General features: G+C 50.3%; 1 protein-coding gene across 4 annotated transcripts in view; it reads right to left on the bottom strand.

The window, feature by feature from the left end:
* Nucleotides 1–19197, bottom strand: part of LOC143372140 (protein gustavus-like) — a 163761-nt gene that overhangs the window by 16090 nt on the left and 128474 nt on the right. The window contains exon 2 of one of the 4 annotated variants that reach the window (XM_076818082.1): nucleotides 16446–16484. The exons of the other annotated variants lie outside the window; for them this stretch is intronic. Within the exon in view, the coding sequence (XP_076674197.1) occupies nucleotides 16446–16484 (39 nt within the window). The remainder of the gene's footprint in view (nucleotides 1–16445; nucleotides 16485–19197) is intronic. 4 annotated transcript variants of the gene reach the window in all.

The following is a 19197-nucleotide window of genomic DNA, read 5'->3' as shown; positions in this document are numbered from 1 at the left end:
GTTCGATTTTTAGTTTCAAATGAATACAGTCGACGCTACGTTGCCCGCAGTGGAACAATTGCGTCGCCAACGGACTGGGCCTAAGCCCGTATAACTCTCTTATTTGCCGCTCTTTTGTAATACAATTTTTTTTCTATCTACCTTAACCTGATAATACAATATCCTGAAAGTTTCAGATAGCTCGATGAAATACTTTCCTTAAAAAAAATTCCCGAAAAATGCCTCGATTTTCAGCTAGTTACACACCAGGCTCCCCCGTTAAGCGCCTCCGCCCCTTTGCCCCGCCGATCTCGTCGTTCCCACGAGAGAATCAGAGCGCAGACGAAATTGCGTCCAGACGATATCTGGCACGAGGAGCAACGCCAATCGCGAGGAGAACCCTGGCAAGCATCTACCGCGAATGCAACGGTCGTGAGGGCCAGCTCCTCGATCAGCCGATTTCGATTCATTTGTCCCGGGGACCACGCCCCGTCGTGGCGAGACAATGGTCCGGTCTTCGCGGCTTGATCGAAGTCAAATATCGGGGCGGCCGTTAGCGACTCTCAGCTGCTCTCGCGAGCGATCCTTTCAAACGCGCCGGCTCGCCCAGATCATTCCCTGTTAGAGTCGCACTCAGGGGGCCCAGGGGTCCTTCTCCTTTTTTCGGCTCGTTTCAATTACCCCGCGCGCCACCCCTTTTCTCCCCGCGCGTCGTTGGTCGTCGCCGAATCGTCGAGAGGCAATTTCGTCGTTGCCAGGCAAGAGACGCTTTCTCGTGGCGGCCTTTTTTCTGCTTTCGGGAAACTAACAGCACGTGGAGACTCCGAGGGAGGACTCTAACAGACTTGGATGGTTCCGTGTCTGCGCCTCGGGGCACTTGACTTTTTTACAGTGACTCACGAAATCGGCGCCTCGGCTGATGCTTACAAACGATTTAAATCGGTGTTTGAATTGCTGTTCGCGCTTCAAAGAGTGAGATCATCGGTCGCCCCTTCGCGAGCGCGTTTAAAGACGGGTTACGCGGGTCAAACTGCAGCTTCGGATGCACTCAGAGCGCACGTGCGGCCCGGAGATCGGCGAAGATCGTTGGAAGATATTTTTAAGCTCCCTCCGGCCGCGTCGTGGAAAAAGTTTATTTCGTTCCGGGAATCGGCGGAGTTAAATTTACTAATCACTTATTTTCTCCTCTGTCCTCGCTGCCATTTCTTTAGACTGCTTTAAAGGCACATTCAGCAAAGCCGCGGCGAGAATGAACGAGAGATGGGGCTGACAGAAGTCGCGCAGCAACCCAATACCTGTAATCCTGGTGGAAAAAAAAATAAAAATCGGAAAACTGGAATCGCGACAGTCGCGTCGCTGGCTCGTGATATCAAACGTGTCCACTTATCGTCACCAGACGACGCACGGTAAAAAGAGGCGCGCTCGTCCTCTGGCACAGCGGAGTTTACACGTTGCACGTGCAGAGCCCGCGGATCGTGTTGCAGATAAACGACGAGCCCGGCCAGAAGACAAACGATAGCAACAGGAAGAAGATACTCGGCACAGGTGCTACGCCAAGACGTTGTAGTGGCGCGTAATGGGGCGAAGCAGCTCCAAAGAACCCTGCAATTGCTGCAATTTCTGCTCCTCCGCGTCCACGTTCGATATATCCAAGCGACTGGCGCGATCAGACCGAGGAGAAACGAATCGAGGACTCTATAAAGGGCGACAGTCCTCCGATCCCTCTATGAAAGTAACGAAACAGCCAGCTCCGACGTTTTTCTGCTAGCTTCTTATTTAATCGCATGCAAATCAGCCGCAATCTCCTTCAAGAATCATCGAGCGAGGCTCGAGTACCTGTACGCGAATTTCGTAACGGAGTCGAGAGCTAAATCTTTGTGAACGTCGCCGGGTACAAGGAAAACTATTCCGGGGGAAAGTCGCTCTATTAAATAATCGCACGGTAGATTTAGCCATCTCTGAGCGCACCGAGAATGTCCCTCGTTATTTAAGGGGTTATGCCTAGTCAGGCGGCTGAAAAGAGGCGAATATTTGTGAATTTTTTTTTAAGAAGCGGAGGCATATATTTTTACAAAACTTTTTGCGCTTAAACGAGCAACATTTAAAGAACATTTGGTAATTTTTTCGTAGGAAAATATTAATCCTGATTTTTTTGTGCAAAAATCACGCAAAAAAATCAGGAATTCAACTTTAAATAGCCGCCATTTTGATTTAAATTAATATTTCAGAAAATTCTCTTCGTCAACTTAAGGATACATTAATATACTGAAGAAATCTTTTTTGTTTTTTGATTTTAGAAAATCTGGTTCCGAATGGCAGTGCTCACTGCAAAACCAAATGTTTAAAAATGCTTCTTGAATGTCGGTTGTTACTTTATTATAAACGTAAATATTTTTCTACGAAAAAATTACCAAATGTTCTTTAACTGTTGCTCTTTTAAGTGCAAAATGTTCTGTAAAAATATATGCTTCCGTTTTTTCGAAAAAAAATCACAAACATTCGCCTCTTTTGGAATGGGGACACTTTGTGCTGGAAACAGAGAAGGTTCTTGTGGGATCGAGGAATTGTTTGCGCGTAGAGAAAAGTGTCGCGCACGCTGCGATTGGTAGCGAGGATCGAGCGTCAGAAGTGGACGCGATCTCAATGACGAAATTGAGAATCGTTCTCTCAAGGACCATTGCTCGTTGAAGGAAAAACGAAAGGTCTCTGGTTCGCTTCGTTCCTCCGCTCACGGATTTCCTCACACGCGCGACGCGTGCACGCGCGCTCGCTTTTTCGCTGCGCGACTGGTTCCCGAAGACGGTGTCCTTGGACGAGGATAAGACTTTTCTCGTTCCAGATGCCTTTTTTGCCGAGCAGCTTGAAATTAAGCTCCGCGACGCCAGTGGAATCCGAGAAATCGCGCTGGAACGCGCGCTCCAATCGCCGTTCGAGTACGCTCCAAGGAAATTTTATGCACTGATTTTTCCCTCCGCCTTGTTTCTACTAACGTTTTTCCTCTTCGCAGGGTCTTTCGACGATCCAGGCGAACGCTAAACGAGGAAATAAGGCAGAGGTATCTCAGACCAGGCCTGCCAGTAGGCAAAACGTGAAAATATCTTGCGCCAAGTTACGATCTAATCCAAATACCCTAGGGTGGATGCACCAGTAAATGAACACGTACCAGTGAATGGACATTTTTTATTAAAATGAGTAAAATAAGTTATTAAAAGAAGCAACTAATTAATTAGAGACTTCTTGTAATTTCTTGCTTCAGATCCAAACAATTTTTCCAGCACGTGGAGTCAATCGCGCTGCAAACCTAATTTTATAATAGTGTTCATTCATTAGCCTTAACTGTTCATTTATTGGTGCGTTTACCCTACTTCTAAATTAAGGCCGAGCTAAACGGATATTCCGAAAGAAGCGTTCGAAAGCGAGCCTCTAATCCTCGCCCAAGGATTTCCGTATGCGAGTCGCACCTCCACAGAGCGAAGGCAAAGTTCACGGCAAGAAAGTGTCCTTCGCTTAGGTAACGTTCTTTTTGTCGACATCTATGACTAGACGAGGAACGTAACGAGGCAGGATCACGCGACGCGGCCGATCGTCTCCAAGGAAGTAGAACAATACGTATCTCGTCAGACGCGTCACGAAGTAGACGCATCACCGCGACAATTCCATAGGAGCGGACGTAGAAAAGGAATCTAGTGAGCGTGCTCCGTGTCACACTGGGAATTAAACAGTCCATTAGTCCTCTGCGTTCAGACGAATCTGCCCGCTGGCGTATCCTATCGCTCGCTACGATTCCACTGCAATGATTTACTCGAAAGGGGATGAAAAACGAGCATTTTTCCAAGTTCTTAAAGGGGCATCGTAAGAAAGCAACGGAGGAGTGCCTCGCGCGAAGAGGGGCGCGATACACGATTATCTCGACTTATCGAACGCCAACAACGTATCAAGCACGTGCGTTTATCTGTGGTTGGCGCCTGGCCGCTCGTCGCGGCGCAACGCGCATCGGCCCGGTTCAACGACCCGATTTCTGTGATCTTGCGTGGCCTTGGAGGGCAGACCGGATGTTGCGAGACCGTGCGGCCGAGCTTGCGGCGAAAGAGAGAAGCTGCGCGACGAGTCACGAGCAACCTATGAGAGAAGTTCGAGGTCGAGCATCCCCTTGGGGTTAGCCTCTCCGCCGACGGCGTTCCGATTTAGAGCAGCAATTTTTGGATCTCCCCTTTCCCGATGGTCGCCGAGATCGAGCGCTGGGGATGGCTGAGTCAAACCCGGGGCCAGAAATGCCTCCTCGGCTCGGCGACAACCGCAAGAATCGCAGAGTAGTTCCTTGCCCGCGTAGAGAATTCTTTTTAGGCGAAGGCGCTGCTACTTCTGAAGGCATTATCGAATGCGTTTCTTTGGCAAAAAAATCGTCGGATTCGCGTAAAAAAACGGGGGCTGGAGGGGGTTAGGAGGGTGCGCGTGCACGCGAAGAAAAGCGAAGGGGCACGAGCAGACAATGAACAATCGTACATTGTTACGAGTTATAGCATTGTTACTCCACCATGGCCGGGCCCCGTGTTCACATAATTAGGCTGTAAACGTTTCGAGACAATCACCATTGTTTCCTCTCTCTGCCCCCTTGGATTAAGGTGCCTCTGGCACCCCCACCCCGTCCTTCGCGCGCTAACCACGTCGAGATGTTCCTTCGAGATCGGGATGATCGTTAAAATAGAAGCTCGTTGCTGCTGTAGTCGCGCTCCGTTTTTCCCTTCTTTCTTTCCACATAAATTTCGACCTTCGTGGCCTCCGTTTATGGGCAGCAATGTGCAGAAGTAGCGTAGAAAATGTAAGAGCTTAAGAGAGACACATCGAAGTACTAGTAAACTATTTTTAATTTATTCATTTCCGACGAATGAGGTTCAGACGGAGCTTTCTGGCTTGGAAAGTATAACCTACGACAAATGTCCAGACTGCTTCGCTTTCTACATTTCATTTAGGAGTAGGAATAGTCGTGCGAGCCTCCAAGATTATCCCCGAAGAAGGCAGGCCCTGGAGATGGACGATAACGAGAGAAGGACCCTCCCTTCTAGCCGTTCTTCGACGTCGCTGCCAACTTTATCTCTTCCCACGGGCGCGTCCCTTCGGAATTTCTTTCCCGACGAGATTATCTCGGGGTATATCGTGTCCCCCATCCAGGAGGGATGGAAATAAGGGAGACGGGTGAGAAGGGACTCGAGGTACATGAAACGGTAACGTTTCGAACACAATTGTACGAACTTTGAACGGCAGTCCCGGGGAACCTAGCCTGCCGGAGGTCCAATTGGATACACAGGGTAACTCGGGGTGAGAGAAAATATAATACACCCCACGAATCCCGAGGAAATTCTACCTGAACCACCCGAGAGCTCGCACCCACTGCAATTACGCGAGGGATCAGGATGCTCCTCGCGCGAAGGCAACAGAAAATGATGGGACGAGCCACGAGCACAGTGCCCAAGGGAACGACCTGGCGCAGAATGCTCGCAGGGTAGGCTCGCCGTCGAACTGGGAGGAAGGATCGCGGAAAGAGCGAGGAGGAGAACGACGAAAAGGCCGAGGCGGAGGAAAACGGAGGGCGAGCCGAAGGAGGTGGAAGGTGAGAGGCTCAGCAAGAGATAATTTATTGTTATTCACGGTGCATTCGATGACGCTACGCATTCCCCAAGATGGCCGACTGCCGCGAAGGAGAGAGAGACGAGGAGGGAGAGACACAGAGGACGATCGAGAGGGGAGGAGAGACGGAGGAGAAACTGGCAGTTGGTAGCCGTGACCTTGTCTGGTACCCGACCCCACCGTGTGCCATGGCTTCCACACACATCCTTGGCACCCCACTACGAACCGCCGACAACGCGTAAGAGAGGAGAGACTGCGAGGTAGGGAGAGGAACGTGCAGAACGGCTGGGAGGTGGCCGAGAAGGTAAAAATCGGCTTCCTCCGCTCATTGTTACCTAATTTAATGAGCGACAAGGTGCACGCGCCGGAGAATAATCGAAAGCTCATTAACACTTCCCGGTGAAATCGTCGACATCCCCCGATTCCTTTCATCCTGCAGCTCGATGCGAGAATCTCCGAAGAATCTTCTCTTTGGCGCGCGAACGTCCTTCGAGGGACGATAACACCGAGACATGAATGGCGGGCTTTTAGCCTCTTAGATTAAGGCAATCAGAGTTTCGGGAAGACCTTGCGATATCTTGGGTTCACCTGGCGCAGCCTCCGTTGCGAACAACCGCGACCTTTCATCGTTTTTGATAATCGAGTCTAAACCGATGGACGACAGATGCTGAGGGAATAGAGGCTGTCCTAAGTCGCCTGCCCACTTCACCGTGGGCGAAGGAATTTTCGCTTTGAAAGAAACTTTTGTAACTCTCGCAGCCCCTGAAGACCCTGAAGCTTCAATGGCGAGCAAAGAATAGAAATTACGAAACTTGCAGGCAGCTCAGCCTCGCGAGATCAGTCACGTCTTCCCTCGGAGCCTCCCTCGCTACGGAGTCTACTTTGAGAAAGACATTACGCTGGATTGTCCATTAAAAGTCCCCCTCGGGGTATCATCTGTCTTCCGGGAGTGAAATTCAGTAACTTGGTGGAATAAAAAAAGTGCGAGGGCAGGGAGAAGAATGAGCGAACGGGGCTCGGGGCATCGATACAGCGGACGTTCGTTCCTGAATGCAACCTCATCGAAGACAGAGAGAAGCTTCTTCCGGCGGATGCGCAGCGGCGACGTGTCGTTGACACATCCTGCTACCAGGACAACAATGGCGAGCACCCTCCTCTTCCTGGTTCTGTGTGCCAATTATTCCGCGCCGAACGGAGTCACGGGGCTTACGCGTCGTCGGCTCTGTCGAACCTGCACCGCAGTCCTCATCGAGCTATCTTCTCAAGATAAAGGTCATGGTCAGTGTCCGGAACGATCCTCTCACTTTCGTACCACCAGCAGCGCTGAATTTGCCAATGGCTGGCTGAAGCACGAGCTCGGCTGTTTCCACATCGTAACGCACGAAAGTGAGCAGCATTCTACGATTCTTGCAATCATCGGCTCCGCCAAAAATGGCTCGGATGACGAAACACCCTGGAGAGCACTCGCCGAGTCTCGCCTACTGGCTACTACTTGCTTCCAGCCAGCGGACTTCGGGGCTCGCCGCTCGAGGCCGAGACCGCGAAGAAGTTGGGATCGGTTCACTTGCCGCGAAGTTCGTCGACCGTCGGACGCGGTGAGCTTCGCCAGGAAGACGGCAGACAGTGGGGAAAGATCGCGGGGGAACCTCGAAGGAGTTCGTCCACGGGCACCCGGAGCAATTGGTACCGCGGCCAGTGTATTATTAGCATCGTGTAAGCGTGTCTGCTGGCCGTGAAACCAGTGAAAGTATTCCATGGACGAGGCACACGGACAGGAGGCACGCATACAGCCGAGCTCCGCGGCTTTATCACCAACACGCGCCGGGTTCTACGTGTTTCCCGGTGCTGCTTTCTGTGTGGTGAAATTCTTTCGACGACGGCGACGGAGACGACGAAGACGGCTAGGAGCACCGCAGGCGCGGCCAGATCTGGGCCTTTGTCCTCTTTGTCTGGAACCTGCGGCCTATCTGGACCCTTCTGCTCCTGCCAGACCGAAAGGAGTTCTTTCCCTCCTCCCCTGCCTCCTGTCCACGTCTCCTTGCCTCGACGTAGACCGCAGGAGCGAAGTTCAGCGAGGTCCCTGCACTGCTACTTTACAGATCCTCCTTGTCCCTCTTCCGTACCATCTTCGATTGGGGTCATTCCACGCGAAGTCGGACACTTTCCGGAGTAACATTTCGGATTTTCGTGCAACTTGGATATGTTGTAGTCTTTAGGGGTATATAAACATGTCTCGAAGGATTTTTCGAAATGTCAAAAATTGTGGATGTTACAGCTCTTTGAAATATAGTGTTTAGTATTTTTCCAAAAATTATAACTGTTGAACTAATAAACTGATACAAATGACCTTTTGGGTGCTTACAGTGCAGATATAAAGAGTAGCTAATAAAAATTATTTCACTTAATAAAAACGAATATTTGACCACTTATTTAGTAATTGTTCTAAACAAATGCAATTTTATAGTTGAAGGCACCTTTTTAAAAATTTGGAAAAAATAGGAGGATAAAGCCCTGTTTTTCCTCTTTAGGGACATGTTTTGAAAAACGTGGAGGTTTTAAAATTGGCCAAATGAAAATTAATTGAATGTAACGCTGCGTCAAATCACACCGGCTCGACTGGTCGCTCGGGCCGTGCGGTAAATTCAATTAATTTTCATTTGGCCAATTTTAAAACGTGCACGTTTTACAAAACAGGTCCATAAAGAGGAAAAACAGGGCTTTATCCTCCTATTTTTTCCAAATTTTTAAAAAGGTGCCTTCAACTATAAAATTGCATTTGTTTAGAACAATTACTAAATAAATGGTCAAATATTCGTTTTTATTAAGTGAAATAATTTTTATTAGCTACTCTTATATCTGCACTGTAAGCACCCAAAAGGTGATTTTTATCAGTTCATTAGTTCAACAGTTATAATTTTTGGAAAAATACTAAACACTATATTTCAAAGAGCTGTAACATCCACAATTTTTGACATATCCAAAAATCCTTCGAGATATGTTTATATACCCCTAAAGACTACAGCATATCCAAGTTGCACCAAAATCCAAAACGTTACTCCGAAAAGTGTCCGACTTCGCGTGGAATGACCCATTGCTGGAGGTACTTTCAGACTGCTTTTGAAAGTAGTCGAATTAAGAATGAGTTGGTCGAGTGATCGGGTCTATTACCGTTGGTATTCATAGCATTATCCAGATTTCTTAACATCCCAGGCTCTTAAAAGCGTAGCTTCGTTCTCCTCCGCTGATATTTACGACATTTATACGCTCTTCTGCGTCGCGACTGACGCTTTTAATCGTCACCGGGCTGACATTCCCTGAGAGTGAGTCAAGACGATCATCGATCGCAATAAACGCGACCCGCTGGGATCGAGGCGACGAGCTTCTTATGGTAGCCGTGATCTTTCTGTCCCACGGAGGGGAGGGTGAAAATCACGAGATCGCGGCTGTCCTCGTTCGTCAGTTTCCCTTTCGAATCTTATTGTTTCGCGAGCGGCCCGTACGAACCAGCATCGACGCCGCCAAGCGGTTCGTTTTCAGCAAAGGTGAACCGTTCCCGTCGCGAGGACCGGAGTCGTGGAAATCCACGTTCCTTGCGGTTCGATGGCGACCATCGCGGATCGAATTTCAAAAGTGGTACGAGTCGGTGATCCGGAGGGTCGTCCTCGATCGCTCGAGCATTTTGTCGACAACGTGTCGAAACATACACGCTCTCCTTTCACTAATTACAAGAGGACCGGCGACTGAAATTTATGAAACGAACGCGCGACCATCCCGAGAGTTCGGCGAAAGTGTACCCGGTGAAAGAAACCTTCGAGCAGACGTTCGGAAAGGGAGACCTACGCTGCGATTTTTCTGTAAGGCGGACCTCTTGGACAATCGGAGGGGAAAGCGGAGCGAATCTAGCGGCAATTTACGAACGATATCGGTTCACGGCACGATCGATGGGTCGCAATCACGACGTAGATCGGTACAGCGGAGAGAGGAGCGAGGGAAAAGGTCGTCGGATGCTAATTCGGAGGAAGAGAGATAGGCATCGCCGTGCTCTCGTAACGGTGTGCCGCAAAAACGATTTCACAAGGAGGGGGCCCCCGTGGATTTTTCAGTTTCTCCCCGTCTCTCCTCTCTCCTCGTCCCCAGAAGAAAGAAGCGAGGCTGCTGGAGAGACGAGGAGGGAGCAGCAACTCTGAGCCCGCATACCGCGCGTACGGGACCATTGTGAACCAGACTTTCGGGTTCGACGATAAATAAAAACGAATCATAAAAGGCAACGACGACGGAGGGACGGTGAGGGACGACTAAATGGCCCGTTGCAGCCACCTTCGAGGCTTCCACGACGGGCGACAAAGGAGTCTGGGGCTCTCTTTTGTGATCGAAACATTTTCTAATGCGGCGGGGCCAGCCACTGTGCCTCGAATATTTCGGCCTGATTAACAAGTTTCTCCTGTGCACCGGGAATGCGGGAACCAATTAATCTACCAGCTGCGATTCTTAACAGTGCTCGGATATATTCTACGGAGGAAATTAATTTGAGGAGCTCCGTGACGTCAGAAGTAATCCCTAAATCGAGGACTGTAACAGTGATAATGCCATCCAGCGAGAGTGTAACTTTCTAAAACTTTCATTGCAAAAGAGAAGAATTACTCTAAGCTAAAGGAGCCGTCGATTCGAGCTCGACTAGCCGCTCGTCGAGGCAGATTGCACAAGCGACCTAAAATCCTTCTCTCCCCCGACTGGGAACGGTTCTTTTCATCAGAAACGTCGCTCGGATCTAGAGACGCGGTAGCGCCTCGACGCCAAGTACACGAAAGACACCCTGTATATATGTCGACTGTCGCTACCGCTATCATTTACTCGTCGCGCGGCAATTCCAACCTAACCTGAAACTTATTTTATTAATATCTCATCACGCCTGCAATATTTTCTAAATTTAAAGGTATTTTTCTCATGCAAACCGCATATAAGCTTTTGAATAAGATCAAATTCAATCAAATCGGTCCACGCATGACAGAGGTATCGTAATATCGTCTCATGGATCAGTCGGAAACGGTTATTTTTCCTCTGATTCAGATTCTTCAAGCCAAATTTCTTTCTACTTTTATAAGCGTTTACCCGGCCGATAGCTCGGCGAAACGTTGCCCAAGCCGACTGGAGAAAGAAGGAGGCGGATCAGTGACGAAACGCGTTCCTGATAAGTTCCGAGGCGGGCACGCTCGTCCTCGAACGTAGGTCGACGGCGTTCCCTCCCTTCGATCCACCGTTTCTTTCTCGTCTTTCAGCCAGGCGAAATCTCTTCTCCGAATGGGCAACGTCGCGGGAAACACGGCTGCTTTCAAAGGCCCTCCCCTCTTTCTAGAGACCCGCGTCTTTGCCTTCTGCAAAGACGCCGCGATACGGTCCCACGGCCTTCGACGCGCGTCTTCTACGTGTACGCGACGAGGCCTACGCTGCTCCCTCCAGTGTACACAGAAGTGCGCGCGTTCCGGCGCTGCTCGCGCGGAAAATGTCAATTTGCGGAGCGGACGGTACCTTTGCGCGGCCACTTCCTCCGATTTGTCGTTTCAAATCGTTCTGTTTACTCCGCGCCGAAGTGTCCGGGGGAATGCGCGGAGAGATTTTGGGAGAACGGAGCGAGGAATCCGCTGACGAAGGAAACGGGTACATCGGGGCGACGACGGGCACTGTTACAAGAAGCACCGTGTATATTCTTGCGCAACGTTCGTGGCAGATGCTCGAAATGTTTACGCGAAGTATCAGGCACACTCGAGCGCGAAGGCAAGGTAGACTTAATACCGCGGCAAATATTTGTACAGCGACATTCCTGTTATTGTTTTCGGGGAGTGCGCGCCGCACAAAAGAGCCGCGCAGTTCCGCGAGTCTTTCGTAAGTCGCGCGTGCCCGAGCGCGCGCCCAAGGCGAAACGAGAGATTTCTGCAAAGCAATTCGGCCGCGTGATAACGCCAGGCAACGAAACTCTGCCCCCGTGACGAGCGACTACAAAGGCCTTTGTACGATTTCGTGGCGCGAGCTACGTAGAAGCCTATCGGTCAGAGCCCTCGGCGTAAACGGCTTTATCGAGCGCGCGATATACGCGCCGATAAAACGCCTATCAACTCCCTTGTAATTCGCCGCCTCTACTTTTTCCCTTGCGCTGTGTTGCAAGCGGCGGCAGCTCTTTCCTCCTCCAGCCGATTTTCACTTGTCCCGCCAGGTTCGACCGGCAGCCCTGTGGCCCCAATCGAAGGCAATCGCCTTTCAAGCGGCACGGAATTAACAGGACTAAGGGCTCCACCATTGGTCATCCTCGAAATTCGATAGAAAAATAATCTATGGCCTCCAAGGGCTGCTAAGAGAATTACCATCGTGTCAGGTGGAAAACGAAGGCTTCCAGGGACGCCGAAAAGCGATACGGCCCTGTCCTTCTGCGTGCCCCGGCCGGGACACGGCCGTGTAATTCGTAAAGTGTTGTAATAATCGAGCGAGCACGGCAAAAGGTGTGTGGCAACCGGCACGAGTCGCGCGAGTTTCACAAATGGGTCAGCCGCCGTCAGTGGCAGCCGCGCGCCGACGTTCCAGGCTGTTTCGTGTGCGTTTGGAAATATATATTTATCGTCGCTTACGAAAATCCCGCTCCCGCCCTTTTCTTCCTGCGCGCGGCACGCGGCGTGAATTTTTAAAAATTGCTCCACCGCGTCGCTATCAAACTCGCTTGGAAATCGCTGGTTCTCCGCCCATCTCCGAGTATTCGCTCATCCTCTGTGCACAGACAGCAGCCAGTTGAATCCCAAATGCGATGCAACTGGCTCGTGCGAGCATCCGAATTGAACAGGGTAATTGCGGGAGAGTTGCCGCACCTTACGCAAAATTGTCGCCGTGTTTAAATTTTGCGATGAAAACTCTTTCCGAGGGTACATATTATTAGTTGAGCATCTTGTGCTACTACTAGCATTAAAGAAAATCAAAATTGTAATATTTGTCACCCTTAAAGAATTGAAACTAAAAGCATCCTTTTTTAGGAGAGACGCCGCACATGCGGAAGTTGTGCCTTCGAAAAACGTTTAATTTTTTATTTAAGCTTGTTAATTTTAACATTTTATTTAAAAAAAGTAGTGAAAGCAAAGTAAAATGAAACATCTTTTCAATTTATACAGTTATAAAATATAATAAAATTGGAAAAATAAATAGGTGCAGGTATTATTTCTTGTATTGCTAAATTTAATTGCCTTTTCTTCTTCCTTCCACGTTCATTTCACTTGAAATAAAAATAAAATATGAAAAAGAGTAAAAAGCCCACAAATGTGTTTAGATTACCAGATTTACCATTAAAAAATAAATAATTCGCGTTGAGATATCACGGTATCTACTTTGAAACACTTTTTTCGTATTTTTAACATTAAAAACATGATTTAGTCGACTTAGATACCTCTTCCGATACAGTACGCTATCAATTCCGCATAAAAGTGCGGCGTCTATCCCAAATGCCCGGGAGAGACGCTTCACTTTCGTATTTCCCAGTGCAATATCGAAAATGTAACCTATTCTGGCCGAGAAATATTCCACAGAGTTCCATTAACGTATCACAAAAGTGATATCACGAAAAGATATGAATTTTTAACTACTACGATAGCAAAAATAAACTCGACTTACAACTATTGAGGAAAAGTGCGGTAGGCTTACCTCGAAAAATAGCAAAATCATTAAAAGTAATAATGGAAACACGTTCTCGCTAATTAATCTAACCTAAACTAACAGCCTAAAGCAAGTAAAATCAACAGTGTCGTATTTTATTACCGATAACCCTGAAATACCGAAGGTGCGGCATCTCTCCCGCAATTACCCTACCTACTTCGATGCGCATTGATCTGCTACATCCGCAGAGACGCGGTGAACTTCTGCACGCTGGAGGAAGTTCGCTGGATATTCCACGGTTTCGCCACGGTTGCGACGCAGATACGCGAGCTTTATCGGGCATCTGGTTCGCGCGCACTGGGTCACCTGGCGACGACCAAGAGATCCCCGGCGGCCAGACGCGCCTAATCGATCTTCGAATAAAAGCGACGGAGATTTATCGCCCGCGCCGCCGCGATTGTATTTAAATTCGCCCGGAATTGCCGCCATTTGGTTCCGTACCGGAAGACCGTTTCGGCGCCAATGGATCGATAAATTCCGCCGTCCCGAGGCCTGGAACGTGCCGTTCCGAGCGTTACATAAAATCTATTCGCGGGAAATCGAGTCGAACCGCTCGGCCCCGTCGTCTTCGGCCACCAATAGAGACGGGAAGGAGAGGAAAAACCGGAGGAAGGAAGAGATGACGGTTATACGCGTGCATCCGCGCGGAGAGGCAGCCTCCCACTTCAGAGGCTCCGTTCTCGAGGCTTCTAAACGACGGAGCCGTCGAGGGTCCAGGCTTCCAATTAGGGCTCGTTAGGAATGCGTTTCGAGGTCCCTCGCCGGCCGTAAAGCTCGCGAGATAACGCTCGAGCCTCGCGTCTTTCGCTGCGCCTCGCAAACGAGCAGACACTTTCGCAAGAACGCTGTCGAGGGCTCTCCGCCGGCGCGCGGATCCTCCAGCGATTCGCGGTGAACCACGAAAACGCGAAACGGGCACGCGAAGAAGCCCGTCCTGTCTAAGCTCGAGCGAGTCTGCTCGGAGCGAAGGAATCCGTATCCCTCGGCTGGTCCACTGGGATAGGACACCTTGGAGGCACTAAAGCGTCCTTCTTTCCAGGAAGATCCTCGAAAAATACCGAAAAGGCCTCGTTGCGGACGTCGGGGCGTTAATTAAATAAGGCTCCCTGGCCCGGAGGACGTTTCGGGGCTCCGGGTGGTGGGCAATTAACGCAGGCCCCGGGACGAGGGACAGACTTTAATTAACCGGTGGCTGGCTGAGGCCGTAACGAACGTCTCTCCCCGCCGTGATGTAGGATATTGTGTCAGGAATTATGTCATTAATAAGTCACCGAGCGTTAGCACGCTAAAGCTTCGTATCGATCGAGGGTCGGAATAAAAGCGTACGCTCCGTTCGCTTCTGTACCTGAGCCGGTGGAACAGCAAAGTGGCTGTAACTCGGAAAGAGGACCAAACAGTTCCTACATTAATGCGCCGCGTCCACTCCAGAGACGGTGTGGTCACGTGTCGCGATGCACTCTGCACGGCAGAGTTGTTAAAGCCGTTTTACGACGGTGCTGGAGCGAGCGGCGAAGCCTGAGAAGGGTTCGTCATCGCGAGGCGAGTCCTCGAAACGCGGCGAACGCGAGCGAGCCGAGGATTGCGAGAGGACGAAGTACGATATTTCGTTGGACGGCGCGCGGTGTTGACTCGCCGACCGAGAAGCAAGTGCGTGCGTGCGTGCAGCAGCCTTCGGTAAATAATTAGCTTCGTTCAAGGCCGAGTGGACGGTAACAGGGTTCTCCACTTCGCCTCGCCGTTTGCGTTTTGCGAAATCATCCTTTGTCTCTCGTCGGCGAGAGGATGCTGGAGAAGCGGACGGAGAAGACCCTTGGCGACGCTGCGAGCGGTCGAGAGAAGGTGCTCGATCAGCCGTTTTGCGCAACGATTTCGAAAATGCGACGCACGTTTCGACAGCGAGCGTTGGGTTCTCGCTGGTGGCGCTTAGAGTCGCGCTGGTCCTTTGAATGAGAGGAAAGGAGAGGGGAAGAGAGGAACGAAGAGAGAATGTGAATATCGGTGGATGTAAAAAGGGCGGAGAGGAGCAACGGGGGTGGTGGGGAGGAGAAGGAGAATCGTAAAGAGCTGCGAGGAAGATGCGACGAGGGGGAGTGCGAGGAGAGAGTTGAAGGATGGCGATTGACTTGGAGGAGAGAGGGTCAGAGGAGAGCGTGCCTCGTGCACGTTAATTAAAAGTACTGTAAAGGAAGTCGCCAACTAAGAAGGGCGAGGCTGAATGAAAACAGCTGCTACTCGATGACGACACGGTCTAGGAGCGCGCTCGGCTTCGACTAAAGCCAGCTCGGCGCGAGCGACGCCGTTAGCGCCGCTATTTTCGCGCATAAATATAAACCGACGCCCACCCAAGCATCCCCCATCGTCCATTCTCTCCTCTCCTCGCCAGCGCGACTCCCTCCTTCGTCTTTCTCTCTTAGCCCACTTGGATTTCCTGCCGTTCGATGGAAATAATCAAAAGGTCGAGAGTAATTGCGCTTCCGGAGTGGAGAAGCCGCCTGTGCCGTGTCCTATTTTCCAAATTTCAACATTCTAAGCTAGCAGACTCAGCCTACATTCGATTTGGAAACATTGTAGATTTACACTCTAGCGTAGCGCCGACGTCGATTCGAACTGAAACGTTCCCCCGTCGCTGAATATCACTGCCCCATTGTTGTCAAATCTGCTTCAAAGTCGTGCGTTCGAAAGCGTCGAATCGAAATTCTGTTGCCGTGTCCAAGTCGAAACTCGTGCCTCGGCACGTTTCGCCGCAGTTGAGAAAGAAGCGCGCCGTGTGCCTCGGCGCAGCGGCGATAAATTTTTAGCGAGCAACGAACGCAACCGCGGCTCGTTTCCCTTCGCGTCAAGCTCGACGCTCCGCCCGAGACCAACGCATTCTCGGCACGACGACGCGGGATTACGTTTCCGAACGTGACCGAATTTCGTTTCGATTGCGCCCTCGGTGGTCCGCTAGTCAAGGTGGCCTCGTTAATGGCCTATGTCGACGAATCAGGCGAGCCGAGCAGCGATTTGGGCGACGATTCGGAGCGGATTCGATCGTTTCTAGCTGGGAAAAGCGTGCTCGGCCGCGAGGGGTCTTTTCGCGACGGAGGAAGCCGCCAATCGAAGGGAACGATAATAGGGGACGCGCACGTCTGTTTAGGCTAAAAGGGTCTGTGTACCTTGTGTCCTCATTTTTGCTCGATACGAAACGGTCCAGTCTGAAAGAAAAAAAAATACAAGAGGAGTCATTCCACGTGTGTCTCTGGCACAGTGTTCAGTAGATGATCCTACGTATCGTTTGCTCGCGGATTCTAGAGCTACTCGTTCCGATCGACTGCGCGCGTCAAGATAGAATGATTGTTCGTTAATCGACTCCCTTCGTCACACCGTGGACTGTGAATTCGAGACCATCCTCTTTGCCTCTACGTTTTGCACTAGGATGGTATCGAAATCACAATCGAACGATGCACCCAGTGGAATCGACGCGGATAATTTTCCATCGTGACGCTGGCACATGTCCCATCCAACGGAGATACTATTCCACCCATTTCAGTTGACGTTGAAATTGGCTCAAGTTTAGTTGACTAAACTCCGGAACATCGAAAGTTTAACTCGCGCCGAAGATGATCGAGCGGCAGGACCGCGCGGACATACTACTCCGAATCGGACTTGGGGAAAAGGAATCCGCAGAGAAACACCCCGAACTCGACTAGAACGAGATGTTACACGCTTTTCGAGGAATCAGCTTGGCAGCTGTGGCCGAAGCTGTGCTCCGTGTGTCGGCGCTACCATGTGTTCAACGATGCGTCTTGTTTCAGCCTCGACCGATTCCCGCTCGGTGACAAAGGAAAGGAGAAAGTCTACGCGGACCGCAGTAATTGCCTTTCTTTCGTCACCAGCTGTTAATTCTCGTATAGGCTGGATTCTTTGCAGAGTTACTCGCGGACTCTTTCTCCAACTCCAAGTGGAACGGAGACGAGCTAAGCCGAGTCAAAAGACAGTTATAGTTTTTATTTTCGCATCCCCAGCGAGATATAATCAACAATTCTGGTTGACTAAAATTTACTTTAGTTGTACTTTCTTTTGTTTATCTTCTATTTAAGCGCTATTTCTTTTTTCCCCTTTATTTTGTTCACCTTTGTGTTTCTGCTTTCATGTATTAGTCATCTACTGGTTTTCTATGTACTCCTTGTACCAAACAGTTTTAAATAAAATAAATAAACGATAATTCTGTAGCATCTAATCAGCTTTTGGCCCTACGAACACTCACATTCCTATCGATCCTTGACACTCGATTGCGTAAGCAGCTGTAAGCGCATGAAAGGATAAGTTTCTACGGCCGCCGAGCTGTTTTTGGCAGCGCCCACTCAGCGGAGCTCGCGTCAAGAGCAATAATGTGCTCGCCGAGGGAAAATCTTGGTGAATTCTGCGGATACCAGACTGGTTCAATTAATCTTGCCTCCCCGAGGGATGCAAAGTGGCCGCGATTCGAATTTAGGACGCGCTCACAGCCGGCTGTCGGTGTTTTCAGAAAAAGCAGAAGAGCACTTGTCCCTTCGGCGGAGCGTTCTCCTCCGGCGCTTTCGAAATATTCCGGAATTAACGACGCCAACAGACGCGAACAGAAGAAAAAAAAGAGAGGAGCGGAGGAGAGCACACGGGGCGAAAAGGAAATGGCTCCCTTTCGACCGGGTGTTCCGTTACCAAAGAACAGTGCCACACAACACGATGGTGTAACGCACACGCCACTGGCTGGGTGTGTATTTCGAGACTGGGTCTTCGCAAAGAACACGCATACACCGACTGCAGCGGAAAGTGGATAGTAACGATACACCCCTTCGTCTCCTACACCAGAAGCAACACAAGTGAGTTCTAATGGAATCGAATTTTCCTCCGAATAAAGCCGCAAGAGTTGTTGCCAATTTTCAGCGTGCTACTTTCGCTCAATTCCAAAACCGTCACACCCTACAGGATACACGTCTCTTCCAGACTTTCCCACGTATCAGAGTCTCGCTAAAAATTAAGTCGAACAACCCTGTCGCAAGAATTACCATCCTGCAACGATTGACGACGAGGCAATTATCTAAATGATTCCAACGGCGACGGTACTTTACAACCGAGTGGAAACAGGTGCCTGCAGGTGATCCGAGAGGGAGACGATCGCGGAGAGGAGAGAAAAGAGGTGCTCGAGGAACGGGACGCAGGCTCATATCGGCCGCGCGCGGCTCCGTTCTGACGGTTTACTTTACACGAATTTTCGAAGGAGAGTGGCCACTTGGAAAAACCGGCCGCAGCCACTCGATGACGAACAAAGAACGCTGCCTCGCCCGCGGCCAGAATATCCGAGGAACCTCCGGACCGTCATTTCTACCAGTCGAAGCTCCTTCGAGGAAATGGATCTGTTGGTCGGCGGTTTTATGCCAGTCACGCTTGTACCGCGAAGACCATTGTCCTGTCCGCCAGACTCGCCGAATATTACCGTTCCCGGCCGAGTATTATCATATTCAGGAAGTCCTCTGGCTGAATACAGAGTGGCCGTTCGATATCGAGAGCCCCGCGCGAATTTTCGTATCTGGGTTCACGCCACTTCCCAGTCACGAGGGGCACGCTCTCCGAACTCGTCGCTCTGCCGCTGAATTTCGTTGGACTTTGAAAACGTCCTATGTTTCCCACACCTCGATCGAAACGGCCAAGCTTGTTCGGTCGAGCGAGGTTCGCGTGAATTTCGAGGAAGATCGACGATGGCGCGGGGGTGCAAGATTCGGTGGTTACGCTACTGACTCAAGGTGCAGGTCGTTACACCCTAGTAAGCTCCCGTCATTCGTCGATCGAGCCCTGTTCCCTCTAGCGCGCTCCTTTTCCCTTGACTTTTCCAGCCAGCCGATCTTTTACGCAAAAAAAAAGAAAGCTGCTCGTTTCACGAGCGACGTC

This window comes from Andrena cerasifolii, chromosome 8, assembly GCF_050908995.1.
Source record: "Andrena cerasifolii isolate SP2316 chromosome 8, iyAndCera1_principal, whole genome shotgun sequence".
NCBI lineage: Eukaryota > Metazoa > Arthropoda > Insecta > Hymenoptera > Andrenidae > Andrena > Andrena cerasifolii.
Note: the sequence above shows the minus strand (reverse complement) of the source record. Positions and strands in the feature narration are given on the sequence as shown.